Source organism: Silurus meridionalis, chromosome 13 (genome assembly GCF_014805685.1).
Source record: "Silurus meridionalis isolate SWU-2019-XX chromosome 13, ASM1480568v1, whole genome shotgun sequence".
Lineage (NCBI taxonomy): Eukaryota > Metazoa > Chordata > Actinopteri > Siluriformes > Siluridae > Silurus > Silurus meridionalis.
The window spans coordinates 14105502-14121130 of record NC_060896.1 but is presented as its reverse complement, the minus strand read 5'-3'; the positions used below and the strand labels follow the sequence as shown (position 1 = coordinate 14121130).

Sequence of the window (15629 nt, the reverse complement as noted above, 5' to 3'; positions counted from 1 at the left end):
TATACATTGATCGAGATTCAAAGCCATTTTTGATGTCGCTCTGGACAAGGGCGTCTGCTAAATGCAATGAATGTAAATGTAAATGTCTGTACAAGATGCACAGTGACTAAAATATATCCGAGTTTCATTTCTATTGTATTGTCCCTTGAGAAGATAAACTAAAATGGTTGCTGAAATGTGAGGCGTGTGCTTATTTTTCTGAGATTGAGAGTGTACATACTGAACTTTGTTTAGGGTGGGACACTGTCTTTATTGCTGTGCGTTGTTGATGTGTTTGTTAATTATTAGACTGTAATACCTAGTGTGCCGAATCTAGATTAGATTAACTTTACATTTATGGCAAATTCACTTTCAATTTACTGCTGGCTCTGTTTTGACTGTATGTTTTTGTTGTTTTTTGTTTTTTTGTTTTTTTAAGTGATCTGTTACATAACATGCTGCTTTCTTTATTGACACAGTTTTGCAATCAAGGATTTTCATATCCCCACTCAACAGTGAGTCCGTTCTAGTTTCTGTCTCAGGGCATTTACAGTTGCCAGCATACTTTGTTACTCAGGCACTCTTTTTGTTTTGTTAATGCTGATTGACTCTTTGGTATGCCATGGCTTGGACTCAACAATCCTATCAATAAAGAGATCCGGTCTAGTAAACAGATCACACAGTAGTCCCATCACTGTCATGAGCAAAGCCTCCTTCCACCCACAGTAACTCATTTGCCATTTGTAGGAGAAACCTTTTTTAAAAATTAAAAAAAAAGCCAGCTGTATGATTTATTCTCATTATTGCAATATTGAGCTGTCTGGAACCCACACACAGTCACATTTATTCTCTGCCTGTATCAGAGGAAATTTTAATGAAAAAGTACCTTCAGGAGACACTCAACCTTAACCCTGATAAGACGAAAGTACTTTTACTAGGACTACATGCAGCTAGATGTAAACTTTCGGCTTATGTAGAATCTCTGGATGGTCTTTTCATCTCAGTGTGTACAGCAGTCAAAGACCATGGTGTGATTATTGACTCTTAGTCTTATAGTCTTTCCTTTGAGGCTCATGTAAATAACATAACAAGAATTGCCTTCTTTCAACTTAGAAATATTGCTAAAATTAGAAATATGATTTCATTACAGGATGCAAAAAAAATAAATAATGCTTTTGTTATATCTAGATTAGACTACTGTAACACTTTACTGTCTCGGTGTTCAAGTAAGTGCATAAATAATCTTCATTTAGTCCAGAATGCAGCAGCAAGAGTCCTTACCAGATCTAGAAAATATGACCATCACCCTGTTTTAATCAGTCTACACTTCTACATTGGCTCTCCATAAAAATCTTGATTATAAAATACTAATACTAATGCACTGAAGAGTCCTGTGCTGCAGTATCTGAGTGAACTTCTGTACCATTGTGATCCCCCATGCCTACTTAGGTCAAAAGGGGCAGGCTATTTGTTGGTATCTCAAATAATGAAGACAACAACAGAGGGCTGAGGGGGCTTTCTCCTACAAAGCCCCACAATTATGGAACAGCCTTCCAACTAGTGTTCGGGGCTCAGACTGATACACAGTATCAGTGTTCAAGTCAAAGCTGAAAACATATTTAGTCAAGCCTTTTTTGGTAGGTTTTTCTTAAAGAAGCAGATCATGGATATAAAGTGTTCGGTGAACTGGGATATTTGTATGCTGTTGTCCCCTCACTCTTATGTCTTCACTCAGGTTTGTTGACGTGATGTGGTGAGTCGTCTCTTTTCCCAGAGATCTCTCATGTCTGTGTTACTTCCTGGCTCTCCATTTTAGTTATGCTGCCATAGCGAGTCTCGTCAGAGTCCCCAACTGCACAATGTCCTTTACTTTTATACAGCAATATGGATACTTAATAATCCATATCTTTCTCTCCCTGTCACCCCTCTTCTGTTCTTTCTCTCTCTCACTCTCTCTGTCAAGTTAAACATGCTCCTGAAGTACTAGTGACCAGTGTTCCTGCCCTTCTCCTCGGATCTGCCCACATTGACTATCAGGGTTTCAAAAGTTTATTCACAAAATTGCGCAACATACAACCAGCGGCACATCAGGAAGGGGATAAGTAAAAGACAGTGTTTAGTAGCATGTCAGGCCACCTCAGATATCTGGTCTAGCCATATGGGTTTTCTAGTGACCCCTCTGTTTTCCAGTGCCTCGTGAGATTCCTGTCTGACCTCTTCCTTCAACCTGTCCTTCACCACTGCAAACAGTAAAGGACTCAGAGCCAATCCTTGATGCAGTCCCACCTCCACAGCGAACCAGTCTGTCGTTCCTACTGCACAATTAACTGCTGTCACACTGTCCTGCACCAACCTCACATACTTTTCTGCCACACCCGACTTCCTCATACAATACCACAACTTCTCTCTTGGCACCCTGTCATACGCTTTCTCTAAATCCACAAACACACAATGCAACTCCTTCTGACCTTCTCTATACTTCTTTATCAACAGTCTCAAAGCAAATATTGCATCTGTAGTGCTTTTCCTCGGCATGAAACCACACTGGTGCTCATGGATGGTCACCTCCTCTCTCAGCTTGGCTTCCACTACTCTTTCCCATAACTTCATGTTGTGACTGAACAACTTTAGTCCCCTGTAGTTACTGCAGGTCTGCACATCTCCCTTATTGTTAAAGATCGGTACCAGCAAACTCCTTCTCCATTCCTCGGGCATCCTGTCCATCCACATGCTTTTTTTCCCTGACTTGCAGCAAATCTTTCCGAGCTTGTTCTCTCTGCCTAGTCAATCGGTGCAAATTCTTTTCTCCTTCCTAAGTGTCCAACTTCACATACAGCTCCTCATATGCCTTTTCTTTTGCTTTTGCCACATCGCTCTTTACCTGCTGCCACATCTCCTTGTACTCCTTGCCATGAGAACATCTATCTGCCGATCCCAATTCTGTTTTACAACCTCTTTCTCCTTATGATTTCCTGCACTTCCTCATTTCACAACCGCATCTCTTTGTCTTTCTTTCTCTTTCCAGGTGTCACACCAAGTACCTTCCTAGCTGTCTCCCTTATCACTTCTGCAGTAGTTGCCCAATCATCCAGCACCTCTTCACCACCAACAAGCCCCTGTCTGACCTCTTCGCTGAATCTCACACTATAGTCTTCCTTCTTTAGTTTCCACCACCTTATTTTTTCAGTCCTCACTCTCCTCCTCTTCTTCTTTTCTCCAAAGCCATTCTACAGACCACCATCCGATGCTGTCTAGCTACACTGTCCCCTGCATTCATCTTACTGTGTGCACCTTCTTTCGCTTCTTCACCTTCTTCCGCCCTTATACATCACCCCTTCTTCTTAAAATAAGTATTTACCACTGCCATTTCCATACTTTTAGCAAAATCTACCACCATCTGCCCTTCCATATTCCTCTCCTTAAGGCCATACCTACCCATCACCTTCTCATCACCTCTGTTCCCATCACCAACATGCTCCTTGAAGTCTGTCCCAATCACCAATCTTTCATTCCTAGGTAAACTCTCTACCTCTTCATGTAACTGACTCCAGAATCTTTCTTTCTCCTCCATCTCACAACCCACTTGTGGTGCATAAGCACTAATGACATTTATTTTCAACTTCCAGCTTCACGTTCATCAGAAACTCTCTTCACCTCCACACTCTCACTGTACTCTTCCTTCAGGATCACCCCTACACCATTTCTCTTTCCATCTACACCATGGTAGAACAGTTTAAAACCCACCTTCAAGGTTGCTGGCCTTACTTGCTTTCCACTTGGTTTTCTAAACATACAACATAACTACCTTTCTCTGCTCCATCATATCAGCTAACTCTCTTACTTAACCAGTCATAGTACCAACATTTAAAGTACCAACCCTAACCTCCACTCTCCTACACTTCTCTCTTCCCTGCTGTCTCTGTAGACGTCTTCCTCCTCTCCTTCTCCTCCTTCGGCCAACAGTAGTCCAATTTCCACCGGTACCCTGTTGGCTAACATTACCTGTGGCGGTCGTTGGTAACCCGGGCCTTGACCGATCCAGTATGGAATTTAGTTTTGTGATCCGCATATTTGATTTGGCATGTTTTATGCTGGATGCCCTTCCTAATGCAACCCTTGCCATTTATCTGGGCTTGAGACCGGCACTAAGAGTGCACTGGCTTGTGCAACCATAATGGCTGGGTTGTGTATAGGGCTTCCGTTTTGGTACACATTTGGTATCAAATGCAATCGTTTTTAAGTGCGGAACATAGTTAAAATTTGGGTTCCCTCAGGAAGGTATAAAGTGATGGACTGCAAGTTTGTTTAGTCTCTGTCTCGAGGTTTGAGCGCTTTTTCTCTTTTTTATTATTAAACTTGCAAACATAAACAACAACACCAGGGGTATTAAAAAGAAACAAGAGTTAGCACAATGTCACTGTGGCTACTCACCCAATATCGGAAATAAAATTCGTTTTGCGCATGCATGAAAACACTAAAGAATCCATAGCGCTAGCACTGGCCAGGAAGTGGCCAGCGGCTAACCCTAACACTATGGATTCTTTAGAGTGTCCAGCTTAAAGAATTTCTCTTAATGAAGGAAAATGAAGAATGGAAGGAATGAAGACATTTGTTAGACTATGCTGAAACAAGTAGAACAGTTAGGTAGAATCTAAGTAGAATCTTTAGAATCTATAGACATCTTTAAATTAAATATTATAAATGTAAAACATACACACACTTACATTCACATCTGTACAACCCAAACGGTCTAACAAATGTAAACTATTTAATTTAATTTTTCAATTTATTTTATCATTTTCATTTGATTCTTCAATTTAATCAATATAATAATAAAATGCATTAATTTGATCTATTCAATTTTGTTTTTATAAAATATTATTTTATATATTTTTTAACCAAGCAGGCATTTTATTTAAAACTGTTCAGATGGGGATGATCAAAAATAATAAACTGTGTTGATAAAAAATGACAAGCAATTTTATGTATTACATAATTCCCTCTAACCGTACCAAAAATAAAACCTAGGTACGTACCAAACTGTCAATTTTATTTATAATAAATAAGACATTTCATTTGGATAGTTTTGCATATTTTTATTAATACTTCATTTTACTACAGAACATGGTTAAACATTTTTTTTTAATTGAAAAGCCACTTTCTTACTTCATTACAATACAAAAAGAGTAAACTGTAGCACAAACTGTAGTTTGGCTTTAAATTGTCCTGTAAAATTGTACATACATGAAGTCAGATCATGTCTGCAGTATATAATTTATACACCATTGCATTCACTTATATATATATACAACTATTTGTTTTCCATTGGCCCCTTGTTTTTATAGTGGAATTCAAGATTACATTTTCAGAATGTGTATGAATTTCTCTCAGCTTAGGAAAAAGGTTGACTAGGCACACTGAAAAGAAAAAAAAAGGAATTAGCAAGATTTAAATGCCTTCACAAAACAAAACTTTCTTATTAAGGAAAATCCCTCTTCCATTAAAGGACAAAACCCAAATTCCACTTTTTACCAACCAAAGAAATACTTTATACATGGCTCATGAGTGACACACACTAAAGTTAAAAACAAAATTAAATACTGTAATATACACCTGCAGCTAAATATAACAAAAGATATACTCAAAAATAGTAGCAGAGAATGTAAAATATTAAAAAAATAATTTTATCACAGTTAACACAGTTAAGCTTATACTCCAGGCAATTTATAAATTATAATACATTTAAAGAAATGACTTATGTCATTGCGCAGTTTAAAAATCAATCAAAAAATTGATCTTATGTGGATCAAAGAGTGTTATCTATGAAAAAGGGAAGGATCATTAATATGTAGCACAAGTTAATAGTGAACACTGTATACACAAATTGAAATCAGTTAGTGAGTTAGTAAGCTAAAAAAAAATATTTTTCAGACTCCAGTTTCTAATTTAAAATCAGATCACATGCATGATCTAATTTTCACGTGAATACAGGTGATCACCTTCCACAAAGTATTTTTGATTTCTTACACTATAGCCCTCTTAACCTACTATTATAAAAAAAAAATTATAATCTTTCTAGTGGGTCAAGTATAGAAAAAAAACCCCACACCAAACACATGATCATAAGGCTTCACTAAGAAAACAAGTTGAATGTCTAACATCACTGAAAAGCCATAGTGCTGAATCAGTTTGGTCTGTCATGCCACCATATAGCTCAAGGTCCACGACTGTAAACCTCACGTTTTCACATTTCCTAGTGCAGGCTGTAAAGATAACACAGCAGAGATTGCTTGCCATAATAAAAGCAGACACGCGTAACTCTTTGGGGTCAAATACTCCCACCTAGCTGAGCTTCTAAATGTTATTGCAGTAGTTGAATCAGTTTTTTTATTCAAGAGTCAACCCATGACTTTATATGTATTAGGTTTTTTTTGTTTTGTTTTGTTTAAGTTGCATAGAAGCTTTCAGAATTAAAAATGTGTTGAACTTTTCGATCTAAAATACAACACTTGGATAAACTCTGACAAGTAGCATAGTACACATTTAAACTCTCTTTATATAAATGTGCAGCACCATATATGCATCATAGTAGCAAAGCATCACTTTAAGTTGAATTCAAAAACCAGGTCTGCTGTTTCCACTTCACGCTTCTTCGCTTTTTTGTATCTTCTGTAATAACATGGCTTTTAAACTCCCAGCTCCTTTTTAAGTTTGAAGAATGCCTTAAATCTAGCTATGGCATAGTCCTGTCAGGATGAGGGGGAAAAACAGAGGGAGGAAACAGAGGGGGTGGTGAGAGACAGTATACTGATCACTTTATAAATAAATAAATAAATAAACAAATAAATAAATACACACGGTGTAGTTCTGCTGTCAGCATGACATTTTTATCCCTTAAGGTATTGCTGGCAAATTTCCTAATTGTTTCCCTTTACAAGTAAATATTTAGCTGCATAAGGTTTTGTCATGCCACCCTGAACGGACAAATATTTGAACTTTGCTCAGCGGCAGTACTGCATTAACCATGTGTACACACAACTGTTCTATTAATAAACTGTTCTGCTTCCTTTCTATTGCAGCCCATATGCACTGAATTACAATTTACAGTTTAACTGTCTAAAACCCACCTGAATGTTTAATTTCCATAAACTCTATTAACCAAAGAAACTCACCAGGTAGGGAAACTTGATTGTGGACAGTCTTGCCTGAATTATAGACCACAACCCCCAAAAAAAGTGTGATGCAAGACCAAACCTATGACAGAGAGAAAGAAAAGAGATTTATGTCACACATTGTGGAAGCCACATGACTAAAAAGAAGCTGAGACCCATTTTGAGGCCTCTTTCTTGGAAATAAGCATCACTCTTGGACGAGCTCCAAATGGGGGCTCAATCTCCAGCTGTACAGTAAAATGGAGGCCCAGAGAGTATTTGTACAATATCATATGCTAGTTAACAGTTAAATTAGTTTATAAAGCAATTATAAAACCAAGCTTACTTCTTTAAAGTGTAATAAATAGATTCTTTATAATTCATATCCATTCTTGGTATCCTCAATGAAATGTGAAAGATAATAATTGTCAATGGAATTAGAAATACGGAAATATAAGAAAATATTCTTACCTGCTAACCTCCACTAACACATCCTCAAAAATTTTTATCTGGTTTTCCTCACTCAAGTTTTTCAGTTCAGGGTCATATTCCAACAGGTAGCTTTTAATAAAATGCATCTGAATAGAAAGAAATAGAAATATATATTTACTGTGTTGATATTTTAGTGAAGGTTAGCTCACAGCAGCATAGGTCCATACTCAAAATACTAATTTTAAGATTTAAAACAATATTCTTCTAGAAGATTAGAGCTTGGTTTTTTTATTATCCTGATCTGACAAGCTTGTCATTAACTGTCACAAAGTGAACATGGAGCTGCATGATTCATGCCCAAGTTGGCTTCTATTGCCACGTGCAGTAATAACATTTTGGCACTAAACAGGCCAAGTGACTCACAACATCTATATATGAAAGCATTTTGTAAAACATTAACTTTTTTAAATTGTTGGTCACTCAAAAGAGGTAGTTAATAGTTCTGCTATAAATTCAATATTTAGTTGAAAATGAGGAATCAACATTTGCTGCACAGTTGATATGGTGTATCTGCCTCATCTATGAGGTAAAGTTTACCTTTTCAAATTCCATACCTGCTGAGATCTGTTTGGATAATTCTTGGTATTTACAGTGAAAAAGGGTGCGTCACAGTGGTACTGGTACATCCATTCACAAAAGTAATTTGCTATGTCGAATTCTCTGTAAGAAAGATATAATCATTTTAATGACGTACATTACACAGTTTCCTGTATACATTTTGCAGGGTTTCTGATCTATCATAAATTTCAGTGTACATGGAGCCAGAAAATGTGATAATCTGCTGGCAGAGCACCTCAAACTAAGCAGATCTTTCACGCAAGCCTTACAACTGCCATGGAAACCTAACAAAAGACCCATCTGACTTGTCTTGAGGCCGTGTACACCCAGCCTCTAATGCTACACTCAAACTGTAAAACTCTCCTTAAGCGATTTTATGACCCAGGAGACCAACTTGAATGAAAAGCTTGAAAAACAAATCATGCCTGCCAATGGTTGGCCTTTTCAGGTTTAATTCTGTCCAAATATCCCCTCTTCAGTGAAGCCTTAACCAGCTAAAAGTGCACTATATTTTTTAGTTGGGTGCCCATGGATTATGAGTAAAACCCAATCCATCTTGAGCTATAACGTGGGAATGTGAAGTCGTGACAAAAATATTTTGACTGGCCTGTTGGATGACTGCCCCAGGTTTCAATTGTAAGTCTCTTTGAAGAGAGGGGTTCTTGCCTGGCATTTTAAACATGAGACTGCCCTGGGAAACCTTGGAGGCAAAGACCGAGAGCACTTTAGTAGTCTAAATGAATCTATTTGCTCAATATATTACTTCAATACAGAGCTGGGTTCTTTTGATAGCAGGCATTAAGAAAGGGCACAAATCTACTGATGTGCATCTAATTTTGTCAGGTGTAGGCAGAGGATGCTCCTTTGCATTAAGCTACACAAAATCAAGAAAATTGTAGTAAAGGATTTCATGTGGCTATGCACTTTAAGAACAAGTTCATTGTTTGACTCATTTGGCTTGAACTAACTGTTCATTACACACTGACAAATCTCATAAGAAAAACTACAATAAGACATACAGACCTGTAGTTGTAGCTGCTGTACTCAAAGTCAATCAGCATAAGCTTCTCCTTTTCCATGTTTTCCTGGTCACTTACAAGAAGGATGTTTCCTTTAAGCAATAACAAAATGTTAAAATCAATCAATCAATCAATCTATCAATCTATTAATCTATCTATCTATCTATCTATCATATATATATTACACACGGAATACCAGGCGTCAGAAACCGGGAGTAAAGCAAGGTGAAGTTTATTGATCTTAACAGAGTAAACAAGGAAATATCAGAGAAGGGAGTGCTGGAAATAATGCCCTAACCCGGGGTCGGGGACCACCCTGGAGCCTCATCTCAACAGAGGTTGACGGCAGGTACTTGGGACGAATGTCCTCCCCTCAGGGTATTCCGTTTCAGGTTCCAAACGGGTGGCCATCCTAATTTGGGACTGAGGATGAGGTCGGGTGGAATGATGAATCTGTGGGATCGTCGTGCCCTTGAAAGGGCATCCGCTTTACCAATCTTGGAGCCTGGACGATAGGTAATGGTATAGTGGAAGCGTGTGAAGAACAATGCCCATCGGGCCTGACGGGGTTTGGGTGTTTTGCTTCCTGAGGGTATTGGAGGTTCTTGTGATCAGTGAACACGGTAAACAGGTATGTCGCCCCCTCCAGCCTGTGCCGCCATGAATGTAGACCTCCACATTCTGGGATGGATAGCGGGTAGATTCGACCCTTTGGCAGTTTGGCACCTGGCAATAGGTCGATAGTGCAATCCCATGGCCGATGAGGTGGTAAGCAAGTGGCAGTCTGCTTGCTGAACACATCCTAGGAGGACCGATACTCGGGAGGGACCTCCGACTGGACTGGATCCGTGACCGGAGTTGGTTGGGGATCCATGGAGATCAGTTTTCAGTCTGATCTTCTGGAATACCAGGCGTCGGAAGCCGAGAGTAAAGCAAGGTGAAGTTTATTGATCTTAACAGAGCAAACAAGGAAGTATCAGAGAAGGGAGTGCTAGAACTTAGCTGAAGCAAGGTTCTCGAGAAGAGTAGCAAGGAATATGGGAAACAGTGGGAAATGCAGGATCCGTGGGAAGTCCAAGTGATCTGACATATGTATACTGTAGATCGGAATGCAAGTGAAGGGGAGAGGAATCTTTTAAGGGTGCTCGATTAAGGGCAAACAGATGTAGGGTGATGAGTAGGAGGGAAAGGCTGAGTGGAAGTGTTGAGGGGTGGTATAACTTTTTACCTTCTTGTAAATCATTGTGGCAGAAAACAACAGGAGACTTGGAGGGCTCCAGAAGGCACCTATAAACACAATTAGCCCGTGTAAGACTGCAGCACTGATGCACTGAATCACTGTTAATTCAATGGTAACACTCCAACAGTTGTTACTCTTAAAATAAAATTCCTTCCTTTATTTACCTGAGGTTCTCCATCTCCTGAGGTAGGTTGTAGCTCATAAGGAGGTTGAATTTTAGTGTCTGGATCTTACTGTTAAAGGTTAGGCTTTGTATCTGGTTCATATACCTACGATGTGGGAAGCAAATAATTATGTTGAGACAGGAGATTCAGGCCATAAACATTCCACCAGTTAGAGGTCTTCAAATATGTGAGGATTCCCACCTAGGCCGAATGTTTGTCTATGTTCTACAAATCAAGATAGATTTGGTGTCAGTAAAAAATACATTTTTGGTTTTTGGCTGATTTTAAGGCATTGATTTAGGAAATTCTGAATTACATGAACCTTTTAATATACTTTAAAGTTGGCCTATATGCAAAATACCAATCCAGTTGACAGTCCAAATCTCACTCCAACGGGCTTCCTTTTTATAAGCCTGACTCAATCTGGTGCACTTTATCTTTCTTTTACAGAGCTAATGAAACTGTTTTACCTCTGTTAGGTTGATTCGGGTAACCTTAATTGACAGTGTTGCAAGGGTTGGCTTTTACAATTAAAGTTTTTATTTATAAATAAAATCTTACTGACAAGAGAGAAGTAACACACAAAGGTAAGGATTAATCTATTATTCAACTACTGCAGTCACCCATATTATAAAATATGACATCATAAGATAAACTGTTAAAAGAAAAAAAAAACAAAAAACAGTTGCAGTGTCACTCACTTTTCCATCGTGCCAAACAGCCATTTGGGCTCTTTGTTCAACGGCATCTTCATCTTGTGGAACCTAGCAATTTTCTCTGCAATCTCAGTAGATAAACTGAGACTTTTCTGTTCCTCTTTGGAAAGATTGCAGCTCTATACAGACAAAAAATAGAATTGAGAAATGGTTGGAAATAGTATCTGGATAATATGTAATAAATTTTGCTACCAGTGACATCTGTATTCTTTTTAATATTAATGAACCAGTTATGTAGGCTTGCACACACTGACATCAGCACTCGCTGAGCCATGAAACTCCATACTATAAGACTTACTGGGAAATACTGTTCCAGTCTCCCTTGGGGAAAGATGCCATAGAGCTTAGGCCCAAGCTGCCTTTCTGCCAGAATGGCAAACATCACACTTTCCAGAACCATAGAATCATCTCCCTGCATAACATACACACATTATTTAAAATATGCATGCACGTTTGACCTTCAGAATCAAAGATAAAGTACATTACAACCGATGTTTTTAGGTTAATAGAGCATATCCCCAGGTATAAGGGTTTGAAGAACCTTAGAATATTAAAGTCAGTAAGTGTAACTACCTAAGCAATCACACACACACACACACACACACACACACACACACACACACACACACACACACACGCAATTGCCCACATTTAGTCTGCTAATAGTCACGCCTCATAAAATTCATCTTTCAATACTCAGAAATTATAACATAATTTTTTTTTGTCCACCATTATTAAAATCTATCCTTTAATTACAATTAATGCAAAGCAATATATAGTTGACTAGTGATTAATAAAATTAGGTATTATGCGTATAATCACAGCACAATGATAAACACATGCGCATATGGTGTATAATCTAAATCGTCTTGATTTTTATTAAATCTAGACTACCATACATAGCTTTCTATTTGTCTTAATTAGCTCTGTTTTCATTTTTTATATTTTTTTATTTAGAATAGAGTAAAATATTACTTATACAGTAGTTGCAATGTGGTAAATATCAAAGCCTCCAGAAAAAAAAATCATGCTCATAGACAGAGCAAAAGATTTTTGCTGGGTAAAACAATAATTTTTAATGAATGATCAGTGTTTTGTTCTTATGAGAAACAATTCGCTCAATTGTTTGATCTCTCTTTCTCTCTGTCCGTCACTCTGTCTCTCTCTCTCCCCTTCACTTTCTATAACAAAGCAGTCATGTGCTTTCTGGGCTTGGCAGCAGCTTGGGGGATTTTCCATTGCTTCATGCACCATAGAAAACAAGCCATAACTAAATAACCATGCACGTATTGAGCTGAAAGTGGTCCACAACATGCAGTAAGCAGTGACAATTTAGCATGGTGTTGTGACTGTAATAAAGGTGTATTATGCTTATACATTTGCATGGAGCACAAGTAACAGACTGTTTCAAAACAATTAAATCTACAGTAAGAGATACTGAAATGCAGAGAAGACATGTAAGCTACCTGACATCAAACAACAAGGGATAAAGTGAAAGTAAGCTTCTACAGGATCCATGTCATGTGCCTTTGCTGACTCTGGGAGTTGCAATTTCTCAAAATGTATAGCGAAAAAGTTTTATAATAGCGTGGTCATGTATTGTTGATGTAAAGACCTCTTTATGGGTGAATCAAAGGCATGATTTTTGAAGGTGCTTAGATTTAAAGGACCACTGTCAATTTACATGCAAACAACACAATTGACATACATGCAAAAACAGCACAATCCAATTTCGAAGATTTTGAACTTACTTGAGAATGATTTTCTGACTGTCCTGAGTCTCCTTTATTACAGGACATCTAGCAATTAGAGAAAAAGTCAAACACTTACCATGAGTACACAGTCTTACTGGTTTTTTTTGTTAACCTTTTGATCTTCATAAAAGCGGACGCAACACACAATGAAAAGTTTTTCGCCAGTAAAAATGCAATAACAACAGTATATGCTACAATAACATATGCTACGATAAGGGAAGTATAATTTTCAGCTGTCTTTGCACTCCTGGTTGGCTTTGTAAATGTTATTTGTCTCACATCTGGAGAATTTGTTTATACGAAGCAAAAAAAGAGAGAGAACATTTATGACAGAGCAACACACAAAAGGTCAAATGTCAAATGGTTAATGCGTTTGATATTACGGCGAGAACTTGGCCGACAGTGCTTTAGCTTCTGGGATCTAATACTGTACCGTGACTGGTAATGGTGGACCACCTGGAAACAAGAGTGCTCAAGGCACGCTCCTTGGGCAAGCCTACGGCAAAGAAGACACGCAGGTACAGGCATGGAGGTACATCACCCAACAAAATACGGCATTCCTCATTCAAACATCCATGCTCTCACCCAACAAGCTCTCATACATACTTTCTTTCTTATGCATACACACAGTATAAAACATGCACACACACTCCCTTTCTCATTTGTGAAATACAAATTAGTTTACCATTTAGTGAAATGTTTGAATTCTTTTTTGCTTTGATTCGAAGGACAACATTTTTTTTTATATAAATCTTTCAGTAAAACAGTGGTAAGATGATACGCGCCCTGAACTGCATGTTATATTGTTCTTTTAACTGTCCAAACACCCATTTTCCACCTAGTGATTTACTTTTTAATGAACTGATGGGTTCATGTCATACATGGCTGGATAACTGCTGTAAATTGGCATATATTCAATTGAATATAATCAGACACAAATGAGTTATGTGGAGTGTAGAGGAAATGAGCATATTTGAACTGTTGATTAAAGTCTATTCATTTTGCGTTGTCCTCCATGTATCCAATCAATTTGTCCAATGTTTTTATTGTGGCTGCTGACTCTATGGGGTGTGTGGACATGTCTTAATCATTTGAATGTTTTCCCAGTGCAAATGTGGATCTAAGTTGCGCAATGATTAATTATATTGTGGTATATAGAATCGTAACATGGGAACCACACCTGAAGTATGGCTCCATATAGGCGAAGCAGCACATTCCTTGGCTCATCCCCAATGCTCTGCTGCACCTCGGGTAATGCACAGAGGAACAGCCTGTTGCTGAGACCTCCTCTGCCACAGACAAGAAAAATATAAATAAATTATATATTTATGGATGGATGGATAGACAGACAAAGATTTGTATTTATTATGATTTTTCTCATTTGTAATATATAATTAGAATTTTGTTAAATATTTATATAAAAGTACTACATTAAAAAATATATAAACATAATATATATAATAAAATAGAAAATCAGTAAAAAACAGGATATGACTTGCTGCTAACCCAAGAATCACATTCCTGCATGCCGATGGGGATCGCTACTGAAAAACAATGCTCTACCTGACTGCAGTTATCTGAAAATCCTCTTCATCTATACACTTCCAGGCTCCGTGCAGAAATTCTTTACACCACAGATAAGCGTTGTGTTTGGTCTCATGATCGGGCTCTTCAGCTTCTAGAGTTGTGCAGAATGGCTCGGTTTCATCCTGGAGCGCATTCCCATTTTCCAACAAATCTTGAGACATGGAAGGTGATGTATACAACGGGCTGATGAACTTAATGTTTAGTCTTTAATAGAGAATAAACCAAAAAATGTATACAAGGTAAAAAAGGACTTCGTGCTACGAGTCTTTTTTTTTTTTTTTGCTTATCACGACGTTCGCATGTTGGAGCCCTATTTAAAGATGCTGCTCAGAACTTTACGTCATCAGAATCTGTTCACGGCTTCTCTGATTGGACGTGTAGAGCAGGCCCTCTTCATCCCCGCCCCAACAAGCCACGCCCACGCCGGAGAGCTCGTGAAAGATTAAAGGACGTAAAAGTTAAAACGCAGATTTTTCCTTGAGTTTGCCCCTCTTTGCCAAGTCACGTAAAAATTGTATAAAAAAGTGCAAGAAAAACAGCAAGTACCGACATAAAAAAGCATGTTAATGGAAAGGCAACTCTTGTATATGAGAATATAAGTATATAATTAAGAAATAGTTGAAGAAAGTTGGATGCTTATTAAAAGTTTTAGTTCCCCCTTTAAAGATCCAGGATTTAAGATTTTGAGCAGGTAGAGGGCGCCATACAGAGAAGTGCATATGAAAATGTCTTTAATTTAAGGTACATTTATTTACTATGAAAATATTTCTTTTTCTATTTTCTTTTTAAATGACCCTGTGTATATTGAGTAGGAGAAAGTTTTACACTCAATTCATATGCCATTATATTCACATTATATTCATTATGAAAAATAAACACATCAAAAATTCAATATAAAGAAATTTTAATAAAAAAGTTTTAAAGCCCCTATTGACTTTTTTGAGACTGTCAGGTGCAGAAATTTTATTT

The 15629-nt window shown here is 37.8% G+C and overlaps 1 protein-coding gene across 2 annotated transcripts; it reads right to left on the bottom strand.

The window, feature by feature from the left end:
• Positions 1-5060: 5060 nt before the first annotated feature.
• Positions 5061-15386, bottom strand: chka (choline kinase alpha). Of its 2 annotated transcripts, XM_046864467.1 has the most exons (12): positions 14637-15002; positions 14254-14362; positions 13071-13118; positions 11618-11731; positions 11305-11438; positions 10604-10708; positions 10428-10486; positions 9204-9291; positions 8177-8282; positions 7602-7708; positions 7152-7233; positions 5061-6725 (listed from the first exon to the last, which is right to left on the bottom strand). In XM_046864467.1, the coding sequence occupies exons 1-12, from the start codon at positions 14819-14821 to the stop codon at positions 6666-6668; spliced, it is 1197 nt and encodes a 398-aa protein (XP_046720423.1). In that variant the 5' UTR covers positions 14822-15002; the 3' UTR covers positions 5061-6665. The 2 variants fall into 2 exon arrangements, 1 of the variants encoding a protein (XP_046720423.1); XR_006927668.1 differs by lacking the exon at positions 5061-6725 and having other exon boundaries at positions 8160-8282; positions 14637-15386.
• Between the last annotated feature and the right edge of the window lie 243 nt (positions 15387-15629).